This window comes from Mustela nivalis (assembly GCF_964662115.1).
Source record: "Mustela nivalis genome assembly, chromosome: 12".
NCBI lineage: Eukaryota > Metazoa > Chordata > Mammalia > Carnivora > Mustelidae > Mustela > Mustela nivalis.
The window spans coordinates 22,274,444-22,286,723 of NC_139031.1; the positions used below are offsets into that span (position 1 = coordinate 22,274,444).

Below are 12,280 nucleotides of genomic sequence, written 5' to 3' on the forward strand. Positions count from 1 at the left end.
GTTGTTGTTTTAAGATATTATTTATTTGAGGGGGGGGACATGAATAGGAAGGGCAGAGGAAGAGGGAGAAAGAATCTCAGACTCCGAGCTGAGTGCAGAGTGCAACATGGCTCAGCCTCAAGACCTGAGCCCAACCAAGAGTTGGACGTTTAACTGACTGTGCCACCAGGCACCCCTATTTCTTCTATATCAAACTCGTGAGGCTCCTGTGTGATCTCTGGTTTCGTCAGGTAGCTCTGCAGTTCTTCCATGTAAGCTCAGTGCTTCAGGAATGAATAGTACCTGCAGTTCCCTAGTTGTTCAGCATGTTCTTGTTTCAGTCTAATATGGCTGTATTTTTGTGTTTTTCTAAAGAAAGTACTCAGTGAACCCCTGAGCGCCAACGAGTTTGATTACAAAAGTCCTTGACCTGGGGTTCCTGGGTGGCACTGGTGGGTTAAGGCCTCTGCCTTCAACTCAGGTCATGATCAGGGTCCTGGGATCAAACCCTGTGTCGGGCTCTCTGCTCATCAGGGAACCTGCTTCTTTCCCTCTCTCTCTCTCTCTCTCTCTCTCTGCCTGCCTCTCTGCCTACTTGGATCTCTGCCTGTCAAATAAATAAATAATTTTTTTTTTTTAAAAAAAAAAGGTCCTTTACCTGAGAAATAAAATTTCTGTACTGTTACTTTTTTACAAGCATACTTGGTTCCCAGGTGGCAGAAAACTTATGTAAATTTAACTTTATAAAACATTCTTGGTGCACCTGGGTGACTTCAGTCAGTTAAGCAGCTATCTTTGGCTCAGGTTATGATCCTTGGGGTACTGGGATCGAGTCCCATGTGGAGCTCCCTGCTTAGCAGGGGGTGTCTGCGTCTCTCTCTCCCTCTGACCTTCTTCCCGCTTGTTTTCTTCCTCTCTGTCTTTCTCAAATAAGTGGATTAAAAGAAAAAAACTTTAAAAAAATAAAAATATTCTTAATTTGTAAACATAAGGTTAAGTGGTAACAGAGGAAGAAAATTAGAACAGCAAGTTGAGGCAGGAACAGAAACCAGGTATCCATGGGCTTCTAAGTGTTTACTATATAGATAGATACCCACAGAATGGGTGTCAAGCAGTGTAAAGTGATTGTTTTCTATGAACATCAGCTTACAACTGAATTTTTGTAGAGGAACTTTTAAATAAATACGGGTTGTCCATACCCTGTAAACTGATTGAAATTCTAGGGATAGAAGGCTAAAAGAAAATTTGCATTCTTGAGCACTTTCTTAATCATGCCATTTTCAAAAGTGAACACAGGGATTTTTTCAATAGAAGATGGCATATCAGCTTTGTCACATGACTCGAATATACTATTTAAACCCTTACTTCTGGGGCGCCTGGGTGGCTCAGTGGATTAAAGCCTCTGCCTTCGGCTCGGGTCATGATCCCAGGGACCTGGGATCGAGCCCTGCATCAGGCTCTCTGCTCAGCGGGGAGCCTGCTTCCTTCTCTCTCTGCCTGCCTCTCTGCCTACTTGTGATCTGTCAAATAAATAAAATCTTAAAAATAAATAAATAAATAAACCCTTATTTCTTTTTTGGATACCTATCTGTGGCAAATTTATTCATGTTTTCAACCAGATTTCTGAGATTCCTTTGTGTTAGCTGATTAATTTTGCTTTTTAGTTTCATTTCTTAATGTTCTTGTTTGGGGCTACATTGTAGTTAACTCACAGGCTATTTTGGATGCCAAAACTTGTATCAAGTAAGGGTTCTTCCTGAATCTCTTGCTCCTCCTTGTTTGTCTTAGTAGAGTGTTAGCTTCCTTGGGGGGCAACATTTGGAGAATTATGCGGTACGTCTTAAGCATTTATAATGTAATATTTACTTTTGCTCCAGTTTGTTACTATAAATTAACGTAATGGAATATATAATGTAAAACAATTTAGTTGTAAAGGTTATTTTATTGCTGAAAACTACAACCAAAGTATACACCCTACTTAAGAAAGGCATGGAAAATTAGAGCTAGCTCAAAGAAGGAAGGGTTCAACTGAAAATAAGCCAGAGGAAGTCTCTAGATTTGATTTTTAGTTTGAAGAGGAAGGAGTGGGGAGGGAGGGATAGGCAGTTTTTGTGCATTTAAAAGCCATAAAGAGACTATGTTTAGATGTAAATAATATTCTTTTACAACATTTTTTGAAAGGATTTATTTGAGAGAGAGAGAGAGTATGCAAGTCGGGGGAGAGGCAGAGGGAGAAAAAGAGAATCCCAAGCAGACACCCTGTTGAGCATTGGATCCCACAACCCATCAGATCATGACCTGAACCGAAACCAAGAGTGGGATGCTCAACCCACTGAGCCATCCAGGCACCCCAATAGTATTCTTTTATTTATTTTTTTAAAGAGATTTTTAAAATTTATTTTTTTGAGGGGCACCTGGGTGGCTCAGTGGGTTAAGCCGCTGCCTTCGGCTCGGGTCATGATCTCAGGGTCCTGGGATCGAGTCCCGCATCGGGCTTTCTGCTCAGCAGGGAGCCTGCTTCCCTCTCTCTGTCTACTGTGATCTCTGTCAAATAAACAAATAAAAAAAAAAAATTTATTTTTTTGAGAGCGAGTGGAAGAGCACAGAGGGAGCATGAGAAAGAGAAACAGTGAGCAGAGAGCCCAATTCAGGGCTTGATCCCAGGACCGTGAGATCATGACCCCAGCCGAAGGCAGTAGCTGAACCCACTGAGCCACCCAGGTGCCCCAATAGTATTTTATTAAATAGCAAACCAGAGTGAGCAACAAAATTTTCTGACCCAGAGAACAGGCAGGCATCACAAAGGAGCTGTCTGCATATGAATATTTTACTGAGAGTTGACCTTAAAATCCTTTTGATCCTCGATTCATACTATATATTTTTATATATATTCTTTGACAAGTTTACTTAACTATACTTTTTATTCTTACTCTTTGTGGTACTGAACTTTTGCTCTAGGTTGCCTTTGATCTGTACACTCTATAGAGTTTTCTGGCAGCTGTTTAATTTTTGAAGTATTACAGAAGTTTAATGACAGAAACAGAGCAATAGTCTCATCCAGAAGAGACTTCACTTCTAAGGTAGAGAAGGGCTTGCTGAAATGATGCCTACCACACCTTTGATGGGAAGTCTAGGTTTACCTTTGTAGACTGTTCCAAACCCCAGAGGGTTGAAAGGCCTAAAGATAGAAGTGCTTTTGTTAATTCCTTTACTTACTTCCAAATCTGGAAGAGCTGATGGTGCTAAGAAAAGCCTGTAGGTTTTGTTATTACTTGTAGGGTCCAGTTGAGTAAGTCCTGCCTTCTCTCAAAACTCTTACTGTTTCTCTGCACAGACTTTCTGTCGATGGTTAGAGAACTCCTTGAAAGGTTTGCCAAAGGAGACAACCGTGGGAGCAGTTACAGTGACACACAAACAACTTACAGATTTCCACAAACAAGTCACTAGGTGAGTGATGGGGGACTTTTCTGGTTTTGTTGCTTTTTTTAAATATAAACAGAAATGGGTGTGCAGAAAAAATATATCTTTGTTTCTAATACCAAATTTACCCAGGAGTATGTTTCTTGGGTGCCTTCATTAATTCAGTTTGTCTGTTTAGCACTGAATTGCATAACTTGACATTAGAAACCAATCTGAGGGGAAATACCACCATGCTGTATAGGTGTACATCAGTTTTACTGTGCAAATTTATTAACTGGTATAAGGTCTTAATGGGTAAGTGGAAGCATTATTTCTTCCAAAAGAAAAAGGCATTCATCAGCCTGCTACTCTTCACAGGATCTGTCTTTATCTTTCTGAAGTCTTCTGTTCTCTTCTGTATTCAGAGGTCAGGAACGCAGATGTGAGTAGGTGAAGCATTAGTTGTAAAACATACATGATGTAAACTGCAGTGAATTGGAAAATTTTCACTGTGCCTGAAGATACTGAAGTTTAATTTCATGCAGGCCAAACAGAGTATCTCTCTGAGATGCATTGAGTCCATGAGCTGCTTGTTCACAGCTTAGTTAAAATGTTAAGTATACATTAGTATATTTTTTATTGTGAACATAGTTACCATTTAAAGTGTAGCTACATAGTCTTCCTAATTACTGCTTTATAACCAAAAAGGTGTTGCTTAATTTCCATACAGTGCCTCTATTAGTAGACATTTCAGTTATTTTTTTAGTATTATGGGTAATATTAAAATTCTAGCCTTTTCCTTCTTTTGACTGTTTTCCTTAAAATGCAATCACTTACTCAAAGGTTATGAGATTTTTATGGCTATTAAGTGTTAATGGTAGGAAGTTAAAGTGTGTTTTGTAACTGTTTGCTACCTTGCCCTCTCATATACCTTTATATATATCTAGAATCCCTAGAATTTTGCCTAAATTTTAGGCATTGGCTTATATTCATATAGTAGTGGAATGACTTTCAGGTCCAAGAATGAATGTTGAGTAAGGTTTGGTAATAGTGAAAAAGTCTAATTGCTCATTAATAGAAAATGGTTAAATAATTAACAGAGTATAACTAAATGAGTAGGCACTGGAAGAGAAGGAGCAAGAATATTAAGTGTCATGATACAGAAATATATGTAAGGTATATTATAAATGGAAAAAATAACAGTATCATATAACCCAACTTGTCCTGATAATTTTTTTTAACTTTCTTACTGTGATAAAATACACATAGAATTTATCATTTTAACTGTTCTCAAGTATACTGTTCAGTAGTGTTAAGTATATTCACACTGTTGTGCAATTTCCAGAATTTTTTTCATCTTATAAAACTGAAACTATACCCATAAAACAGCAACTCCCCCTTCTCCCATTCCCCAGCAGTCATACTCTACTTTCTGTTTATGAGTGAAGTCATACGGTGTTTATCCTTTTGTGACTCTCTGAATGTTCTCAAGGTTCATCTGTGCTGTAGCGTGTGTCAGAATTTCTTTCCTTTTTAAGGCTGAATAACATTCCACTTTATGTATGTACCACATTATATTTATTCATTCATCCATTGGTGGACATTTGGATTGCTTCTACCTCTTGACTGTTGTAAGTAATGCTGTGCTGTGAACATGGGTATACAAATATCTCTTTGGGACCCTGCATTCAGGGTGCCTATGTGGCTCAGTCAGGTGTCCCAACGTTTGATTTCTACTCAGGTCATGATCTCAGGGTTGTGAGATCAAGCCCGGCGTTGGGCTGGCTCTGCTGGGCATGGAGCCTCCTTAAGATTCGCTCCTCTCTGCCCCTCCCACCTTTAAAAAAAAAGACCTTGTTTTCAGTTCCTTTGGATTGAAAAGAATTTCCAGTAGTGTTCTTTTCCCCACTGAGTGGTCTTGGCACCCTTACTAAAAATCATTTTACTGGGGGATGCCTGGGTGGCTCAGTTGGTTAAGCATCTGCCTTCTGCTAAGTCATGATCCCTGTATCCTGGGATCAAGTCCCACATCGGGCTCCTTGCTCGGCAGGGAGCCTGCTTCTCCCTCTGCCTCTGCCTGCCATTCTGTCTGCCTGTGCTTGCTCTCTCTCTGACAAATAAATAAAATCTTTAAAAAAAAAAATCATTTTACTGGACCCCTGGGTGGCTCAGTGGTTTAGGCCTCTGCCTTTGGTTCAGGTCATGATCTCGGGGTCCTGCGATCGAGGCGCACATCGGGCTCTCTGGTCAGCGGGGAGCATGCTTCCCCCTCTTGCTCTGCCTGCCTCTCTGCTTACTTGTGACCTCTCTCTGTCAAATAAATAAAATCTTTAAAAAAAAAAATCATTTTACCATATATGTGAGGGATTGATTTGGGGGCCTTTTGCTCTATTCCACTGATCTCCATGTCTGTCTTTATGTCCGTACCATATTGTTTTGATTACCATGGCTTTGTAATAATTTTGAAATTGGGAAATGTGAGACCCCCAACTTTGTTCCTTGTTTAAGATTATTTGGAATATTTGGGGTCTTTTGAGATTCCATATGAATTTTAGGATATATTTTCCTATTTTCACAAAAAAGGTCAGGATTTTTGATAGCAATTACATTGAATCTATTGAGTAGTATTGATGTCCTAACAAAATTAAGTCTTCCAGTCCATGAACAGGAGAGGTCTTTGGTTTTTTTTTGGTGTCTTTAATTTCTTTCAGTGTTACATTCTTTTTGATGCTGTTGTAAATGAACCAGCTTGCACTTTTAAAAGCTGTTTTATTATATTTGTTATATATATGCATAGTAAATTTCTGAAGACAACTGGGACCAGGATGGGACTTTCAGTTTTTATTTCATAACTTTCTATAATAGTTTCATTTTTTTCCTAAGCATGTGGTGTACATTTATAATTAAAACCAGACCTAGTTTTTAAAAAGAGGAGAGAGACGCCTGAGTGGCTTAGTCCATTAAGCATCTGACTTCAGCTCAGGTCATGATCTCCCAGGCTCCTCAGCTTCATGCTCAGTGGGGAGACTGCTTGTCCCTTGTCCTCGGCCCCTCCCCCTGGTTGTGCACCTGTGTGCTCTTTCTCTTTTTCTCTCTCGCACATGCCCTCTCTTTCAAATAAATAAAATCTTTTAAAAAGTAAAAGGGCAAAAGTGGGGGGGACAGATTGTAGGTGGTGGTTCAATAACTGATCGTCTTTTCTGAGACTTAATTTCTTAATCTTACTTTCCAGAATGGCTTATTTTCTCATCTCCCAGAGTCTCTTCAATAATTTTGCTAAAGAATTTGTTAAAATTCCAAACCTATGAGTGCTGTTATTTTGTAGCTTACTAAAAGTGGCTTAACTTCATGTCCCAGAAGCAACTGATTTTTGGCCATAGATCAAGTGACATGCATGACCAAAAAAATGGCATGTGACTACTTTCATGATATATTTTGCTAGAAGGGAATTTCCCCTTCTCTAGGTAGGTGTATATTGAGTGGGATGACTTTAAAAAATTATTTTACTTTTTTTTTACGGTGAATCTTTCCAGTAGTAGTATTCTATCTCTAAGCAGTCTCAGGGAAAAGAGTGTAGTAGCATCTTTCTGCTTCTGTTCTATTCTTTTCCATCTAGTATTGGTCAGGATCATATTGGCTGTAATTTCCTTAAAGCAAATGGAAGCCTGGAGAGAACCCTCAAAGAACTAGGTTTAGCGTTAGGGATATTGGCATAAATCTTGCTACTTGCTGAACCTTGGCCTATTCATCTGTAAAATAGGGTTAGTACTACCTCTCTTACTCATAAGGGGTTATTATGAGATATCAAGTGGAAATCTAAAGATTTGGTATGTAGTAGGTGATCAGTGAATGTTAACTTTCTCCTTGGAAAAGAACCTGCTGGAATGTTGTTAATGCATTTGCAGAGCTAGCTGGAGCATGTCTCCTGCCAGCTCTAAGGCAACCACCCACACATTCTAGAATAAGTATCCACCAAACCTGTATTCCCTTATCTGAACTAGTCTATGATGGGTAGAACTGTAGAATAAGTATGAAAAGTCATGGATATTCCCCCATTTAAGGAAAATTAAGTGGCACAGAAAGGAACCCAATAGCGCAAGGTTACAAAAAAAATTCCTGTGATCTTTGCCCTGTGATGTTGGGAAATAAGGTGCACCGGCAACCTGGCCTACTTGATCTCCCACTGTGGAACAAGTTTTGCAGCTCCTCCTATAGTATGCTGTGATGACATGATGCTGGGAAATGAACAGAAGAGGTAATGTCGAGGTACTAGAGAAAAGCTTTGAGATTGCTCACCTCCTTGTAGTAATTCTCTTTCTCTAGTACGAGTTTTGCTCTTGAACCTTCTGTTCCATGCATGACTCAGTCTCCCTTTTGGTTGTAAGGTCCTGTAATTCCTGTCTCAACGTGCTGCTTTGTTTGCCATTCTAACAGGGAGGGCAAACTGGTTCAGTTTCATTTCAGCAAGTCCAAGCCTGTTTTTCAAATGGTGCTGGTAATTAATTCCCTAACATTTTTCGTTGGTCAACTTAAAGAAAGCTGAGGTTTTTCATTCTGAAACATCATTCTTCCTCTCCAAACACTACTGATTATGACTGGAAGAAATCCTGCCATCATTTCCCATTTCTCTGTATTGATATTTATTCTTGGATTCTTAACACCAGCATGAGAATCTCAAGGTCAGAAGACGTTGAATAAAGGAAGCATTGACTCTAGAGTTAGAAGCCAGGTTGGGGTGTCTTCTTGCTCATGTCATTAGTTAGAGCTCGGTTACTCTGCAATATCCATGAACATTAGGTGAGAAGGGCTGTGTTTCTCAGCACATCATTAGGATTATGGAGCTTGAGATGGTCACCATAAATGTATTCAGAAATATGGCAAAAGGATCGGGGTTGGGGGAATAGAAGCCAGAAAATAGAATCTAGAAAAATAGTGGCCATTTTCTTTTTCTTTTTTTTAGAACTTTTTTTTTTTTTTTTAAGATTTTATTTATTTGAGAGTGAGAGAGATTGCAAGAGAGAGAGTGTGAGCAGGGGAGAGAGGGAGGAAACAGACTCCCTGCTGAGCAGGGATCCCGATGAGGGGCTCCATCCCAGGACTCTGGAATCATGACCTGAGGCGAAGGCAGAGACGCCCAACCAACTGAGCCACCCATGCGCCCCAGCGAATGCAGTGAGATGAAATGGGAAATAAATGCCAGAAGGACTGAGGCGGAAAACAGAAAATAGTTGTTTGGTTTTGGGGTTTTTTTAAATCCATTTCTTTGGGCCTAGTGAAGGACACATTAAACATTTGGCTGAGGCTCTGGACGCCAGAGTAGTTGCTGACAGGACTGGACGAGAGCTGAGCTAACTCCGGATACCAGCCTACCGCTCTTTCACCCTGGCTCACACAGTTCTCTCTACCTGCATTCTGATTTCGGCACTTTTTCTCCTGTGTCACAAGAGAGGTGAAGAATGGAGTTAAGTCTTCACTGTTACCTCACGTTTAACTATTTCTTACTTTTGTAGTTCCTTATGATAACATGTCACATGGTGGCTTCTCTTGGATAATGTATCTTCTTCCTTTGTGACATTGGAAGCATGAGTGATCTGTGCTCGCCTCCTCAACTGCCTCCTTAATAGTCAGTATTGATTTAGAAATAGACTGAGGGAAGGTATTGGTTGTATTGATGCACGTTAAATTCAGAAGTGGCAGAATTTCAATAAAACCAGGAGACTTTATCATTTTTATTACATTTTTAGGATGGAGAGAGACTGGAGAAAGTTTCTGGGATTCTCTGTTGAATCAAATCCTGGGGTCTGATTCAAGGTTCTTAATGATTTTTCCAGACCTTGTAATAGGTAGGGAAATCTAGACGTAGGCACTATGGAGAGAGCTCTCTTTTCACCTACTTTTCTGTGGAACAAGTGTTGGCAGTTCCCTCCCCTGGTGTTTAACGTTATGAGAAGGAGAAAGCTCTTTCTTCTAACATTGAATCTTAGGTAATGGGCTGTGGTCCCTGAATTTTTCTGAGCCAGAGAGAGGACCACAGAAGAATGGGCATATTCGGAAGTTCTTCCTCTCCTGTTTTTAGCTTAGCTTCATGTTCAGTTACCAAAACCTGCTCTGAAGACTGACACAAAAGAACGAAGTGGGCATCAGCTGGCTTCTCGGGGACAGTTTCAGACAAAGGAGGCTTTTGAGAAAATAGGGTCAGGTGAATATTGGGCTATTTAAATCCCATTTCGGTGCTTGCCTGAGGACCAAGTCCAGCTTCCTCCTTCTACATGCCTTAACCCTTTCTTCCCTCCTCTCCATTCACCTCCCACAGGAGGAAACCCTGAGCAGCCTTTCCAACGAGAATATGGATGACAGATAGAGACTTAGTTGCCGAAATGGGCTTGGTCAACAAAATCTGCCTTTGGAAGAGAATGAGGAACCAGGGTACCTAAGTTAGCTCAGCTCATAGAGTTAAAGTTATCAGCCTTAGGTAGAATATGCTTGCTTTTTTCATTTGGGCCTTCTGGCTTTCTTGTGTTTGTGTCAGGGACTCCCAATGAAGTGTTGAACTGACTTAATCTTCTAAACACTGTAAGGTAGGTAAACAGATGCAGCAACAAAAGCAGGTTGGTAACTTGCCCAAGAGTGGTAGAGCCAAGATTCAATCAAAACCAAGCAGCTTTTCTCCACAGCTACTCTTTAGAGACCATACAGCTTATAATTATTCTCACATGCAGTAGTTAATATTTGCCTTTTAGTTACAGAAAGATCAGAAACAGTCGAGACAATGGAGAGAGCTTCAAGCAGAGCTAGGATAATTCTCAGTGGATCTCAGTGTTGTGGTTGTTTTCACCATATTGTATCTTTCTCATCAGGGGCCAACCTACCTTTTTTTTTCTAGTGCTGAGGAATGTAAACAAGTTTGCTGGGCCTTGAGAGACTTCACCAGGTTGTTTCGATAGCTCACACTCCTGCACTGTGCCTGTCACCCAGGTGAGTGGTTACAGTTCCCGGCTTTTTCCCTGGCTGTTCAGAGCGCTTGGGGATGACATAGGTTTTAATGCCCATCATGGGACTTGTACTATAGCTGGTTTGGGAAAGACTTAACAGTTAAACAGTGCTGTTCAGATTAAGAAATGCAAGACCCTGGTTTGCTTGGGCCCAGGCAGCCAGATGATTGTTAGCTGCGTCTGGATACCATCTTCACCCCCGTAGAAAAGTTATTGTAGGAGATCTCAAAAAAAAAATTCCTCCTTGTATCCCCTTACTTACATTTAGGATGGTAAGTGTGTATGTTAATATTAATAAACAAGTATTTTTTAACCTGGCTACTTTGGCGAAAACAATGCTGACCTAAAGCAGACCATGATTACAGTGACAGTATTCTAAAACTGACCTTTCAGATTTAATGAGAAAGATGATTATTCTGAACACTTTTACTATCAGAGCACTGAAATGCCAGGTTCTGCCCAAGGCAGGAGGTAGAGGAAAGGCTCCTGATCACCAGTTTTTTTCCATGTGCTTCCTGACTCCTGGTTCTGCAGCAAAGCAGGAATCTTAGCTGAGGACAAGGAAGAACTGGATATTAGGATGTGGGTGCCAGTTTCTTGACTGAGAGAAGAAAGGCCGCTTTCTTAAGCACCTGCACCCCCTTTAGAGGTCTTGGGCGGAATTTATTCTCCCACGAGGCAGTTCTCAAAGTGTAGCTCCTCACTGGTAGTTTCTGTCATTTAATGTGTTAGTGGATGAAGGCCCCTCTTCAGCAGTGTGTCACTCACACCAGAAATTATTTCTAAATTTTCTTCTTTAATGAGTAGTGATACCATTTGGGATTCTTGAGTTTTGCAGCATCGGTAATAGATATCATTGGTACACACAGGCTTATTGGTGGACAGCTATGGACACTCATAGCTAACATTTATGGAGCCCTAACTGTGTCAGGTACTGTTCTAAGTACTTGCCTGTATTAACTAAGATAATCCTCAGGTGGTTCTCTGCATTATTACCATTATTAGTTCCATGGTCTAGGGGAATAGAGGTTCCAGGATGTTAAACGATTTGCTTGATGTACAGTCAGTAATTGATAGGCTACAATTCACACACGGGTATTCTGGTGCTAGAGTCCGTCCTTTTAACTACTCTACTTCATACTTTCACGTAGTACCCTTTCATACAGACTAAATCAGTGATTTTTAAACTTGAGATGATAGGCAAAGTCTTCCTTCAGAAAACTTGCCTGAAACCGCAGTATTTAAACGGACTGAAGTGGAGATTTTCTGGTTGGTTTGGGGTGGGCAGCCCAGACCTACTGGCATACTCTTAACCCCCAACATATTACCCTAGTTTCCTCAGCACACTCAGAGAAGGACTGCAGGCAGTATCATTAGAGCCATAGCGCTCTTGATTCACAAGTAAATACTCCAACTTTTTTTTTGCTGAGTTCTTACAGCAGAGGACCGAATGAGGTACCTGAGCAAATAAGAAAACTTCTACCTTGACTTTGAAATTTACTATCTCCTGAAGCATAGTTATTGACTGTCTTCTCTCTTTTGTTAGGAATGTCTTTTTTAATTAGAAGACAGGAAGAAAACAAAAACCAGACTGTGTCCCACAATCAGAAACCTCCACTGTGGCAGAGGGGCCTTCACCGCCACCACGGCGTCCCGCCAGACAGGGAGAGACTCTAGCCTTCCGAGGCCATCCTGAGGAGTTCCTGTTTGGGGGTGTGAGGGAAAATCAGCGCGGTTTAAAAAAAAGATGGCTGCGGCCTGTCCGACGTGGTGGGAGGGGAGCTGGTTTCCTGGTGAACTTGTTTCAAAGGAAAAATAATTTTAAAGAAATAAAAGGAAAAAAAGGAAAACTAAACTAAAAACATAACTGAAACGTTCACTTGGTAGCAGTGACACGCACACACACACAC

At 40.6% G+C, this 12,280-nt stretch overlaps 1 protein-coding gene across 2 annotated transcripts in view; it reads left to right on the forward strand.

Annotated features, from left to right (window-relative positions):
• Positions 1 to 12,232, forward strand: part of TNPO3 (transportin 3) — an 86,180-nt gene extending 73,948 nt beyond the window's left edge. For both annotated transcript variants that reach the window (XM_082694015.1, XM_082694016.1), the window contains 3 exons: positions 3,314 to 3,426; positions 10,262 to 10,353; positions 11,917 to 12,232. In XM_082694015.1, the coding sequence (XP_082550141.1) occupies positions 3,314 to 3,426; positions 10,262 to 10,322 (174 nt within the window). In that variant the 3' untranslated portion in view covers positions 10,323 to 10,353; positions 11,917 to 12,232. The remainder of the gene's footprint in view (positions 1 to 3,313; positions 3,427 to 10,261; positions 10,354 to 11,916) is intronic.
• Positions 12,233 to 12,280: the final 48 nt, after the last annotated feature.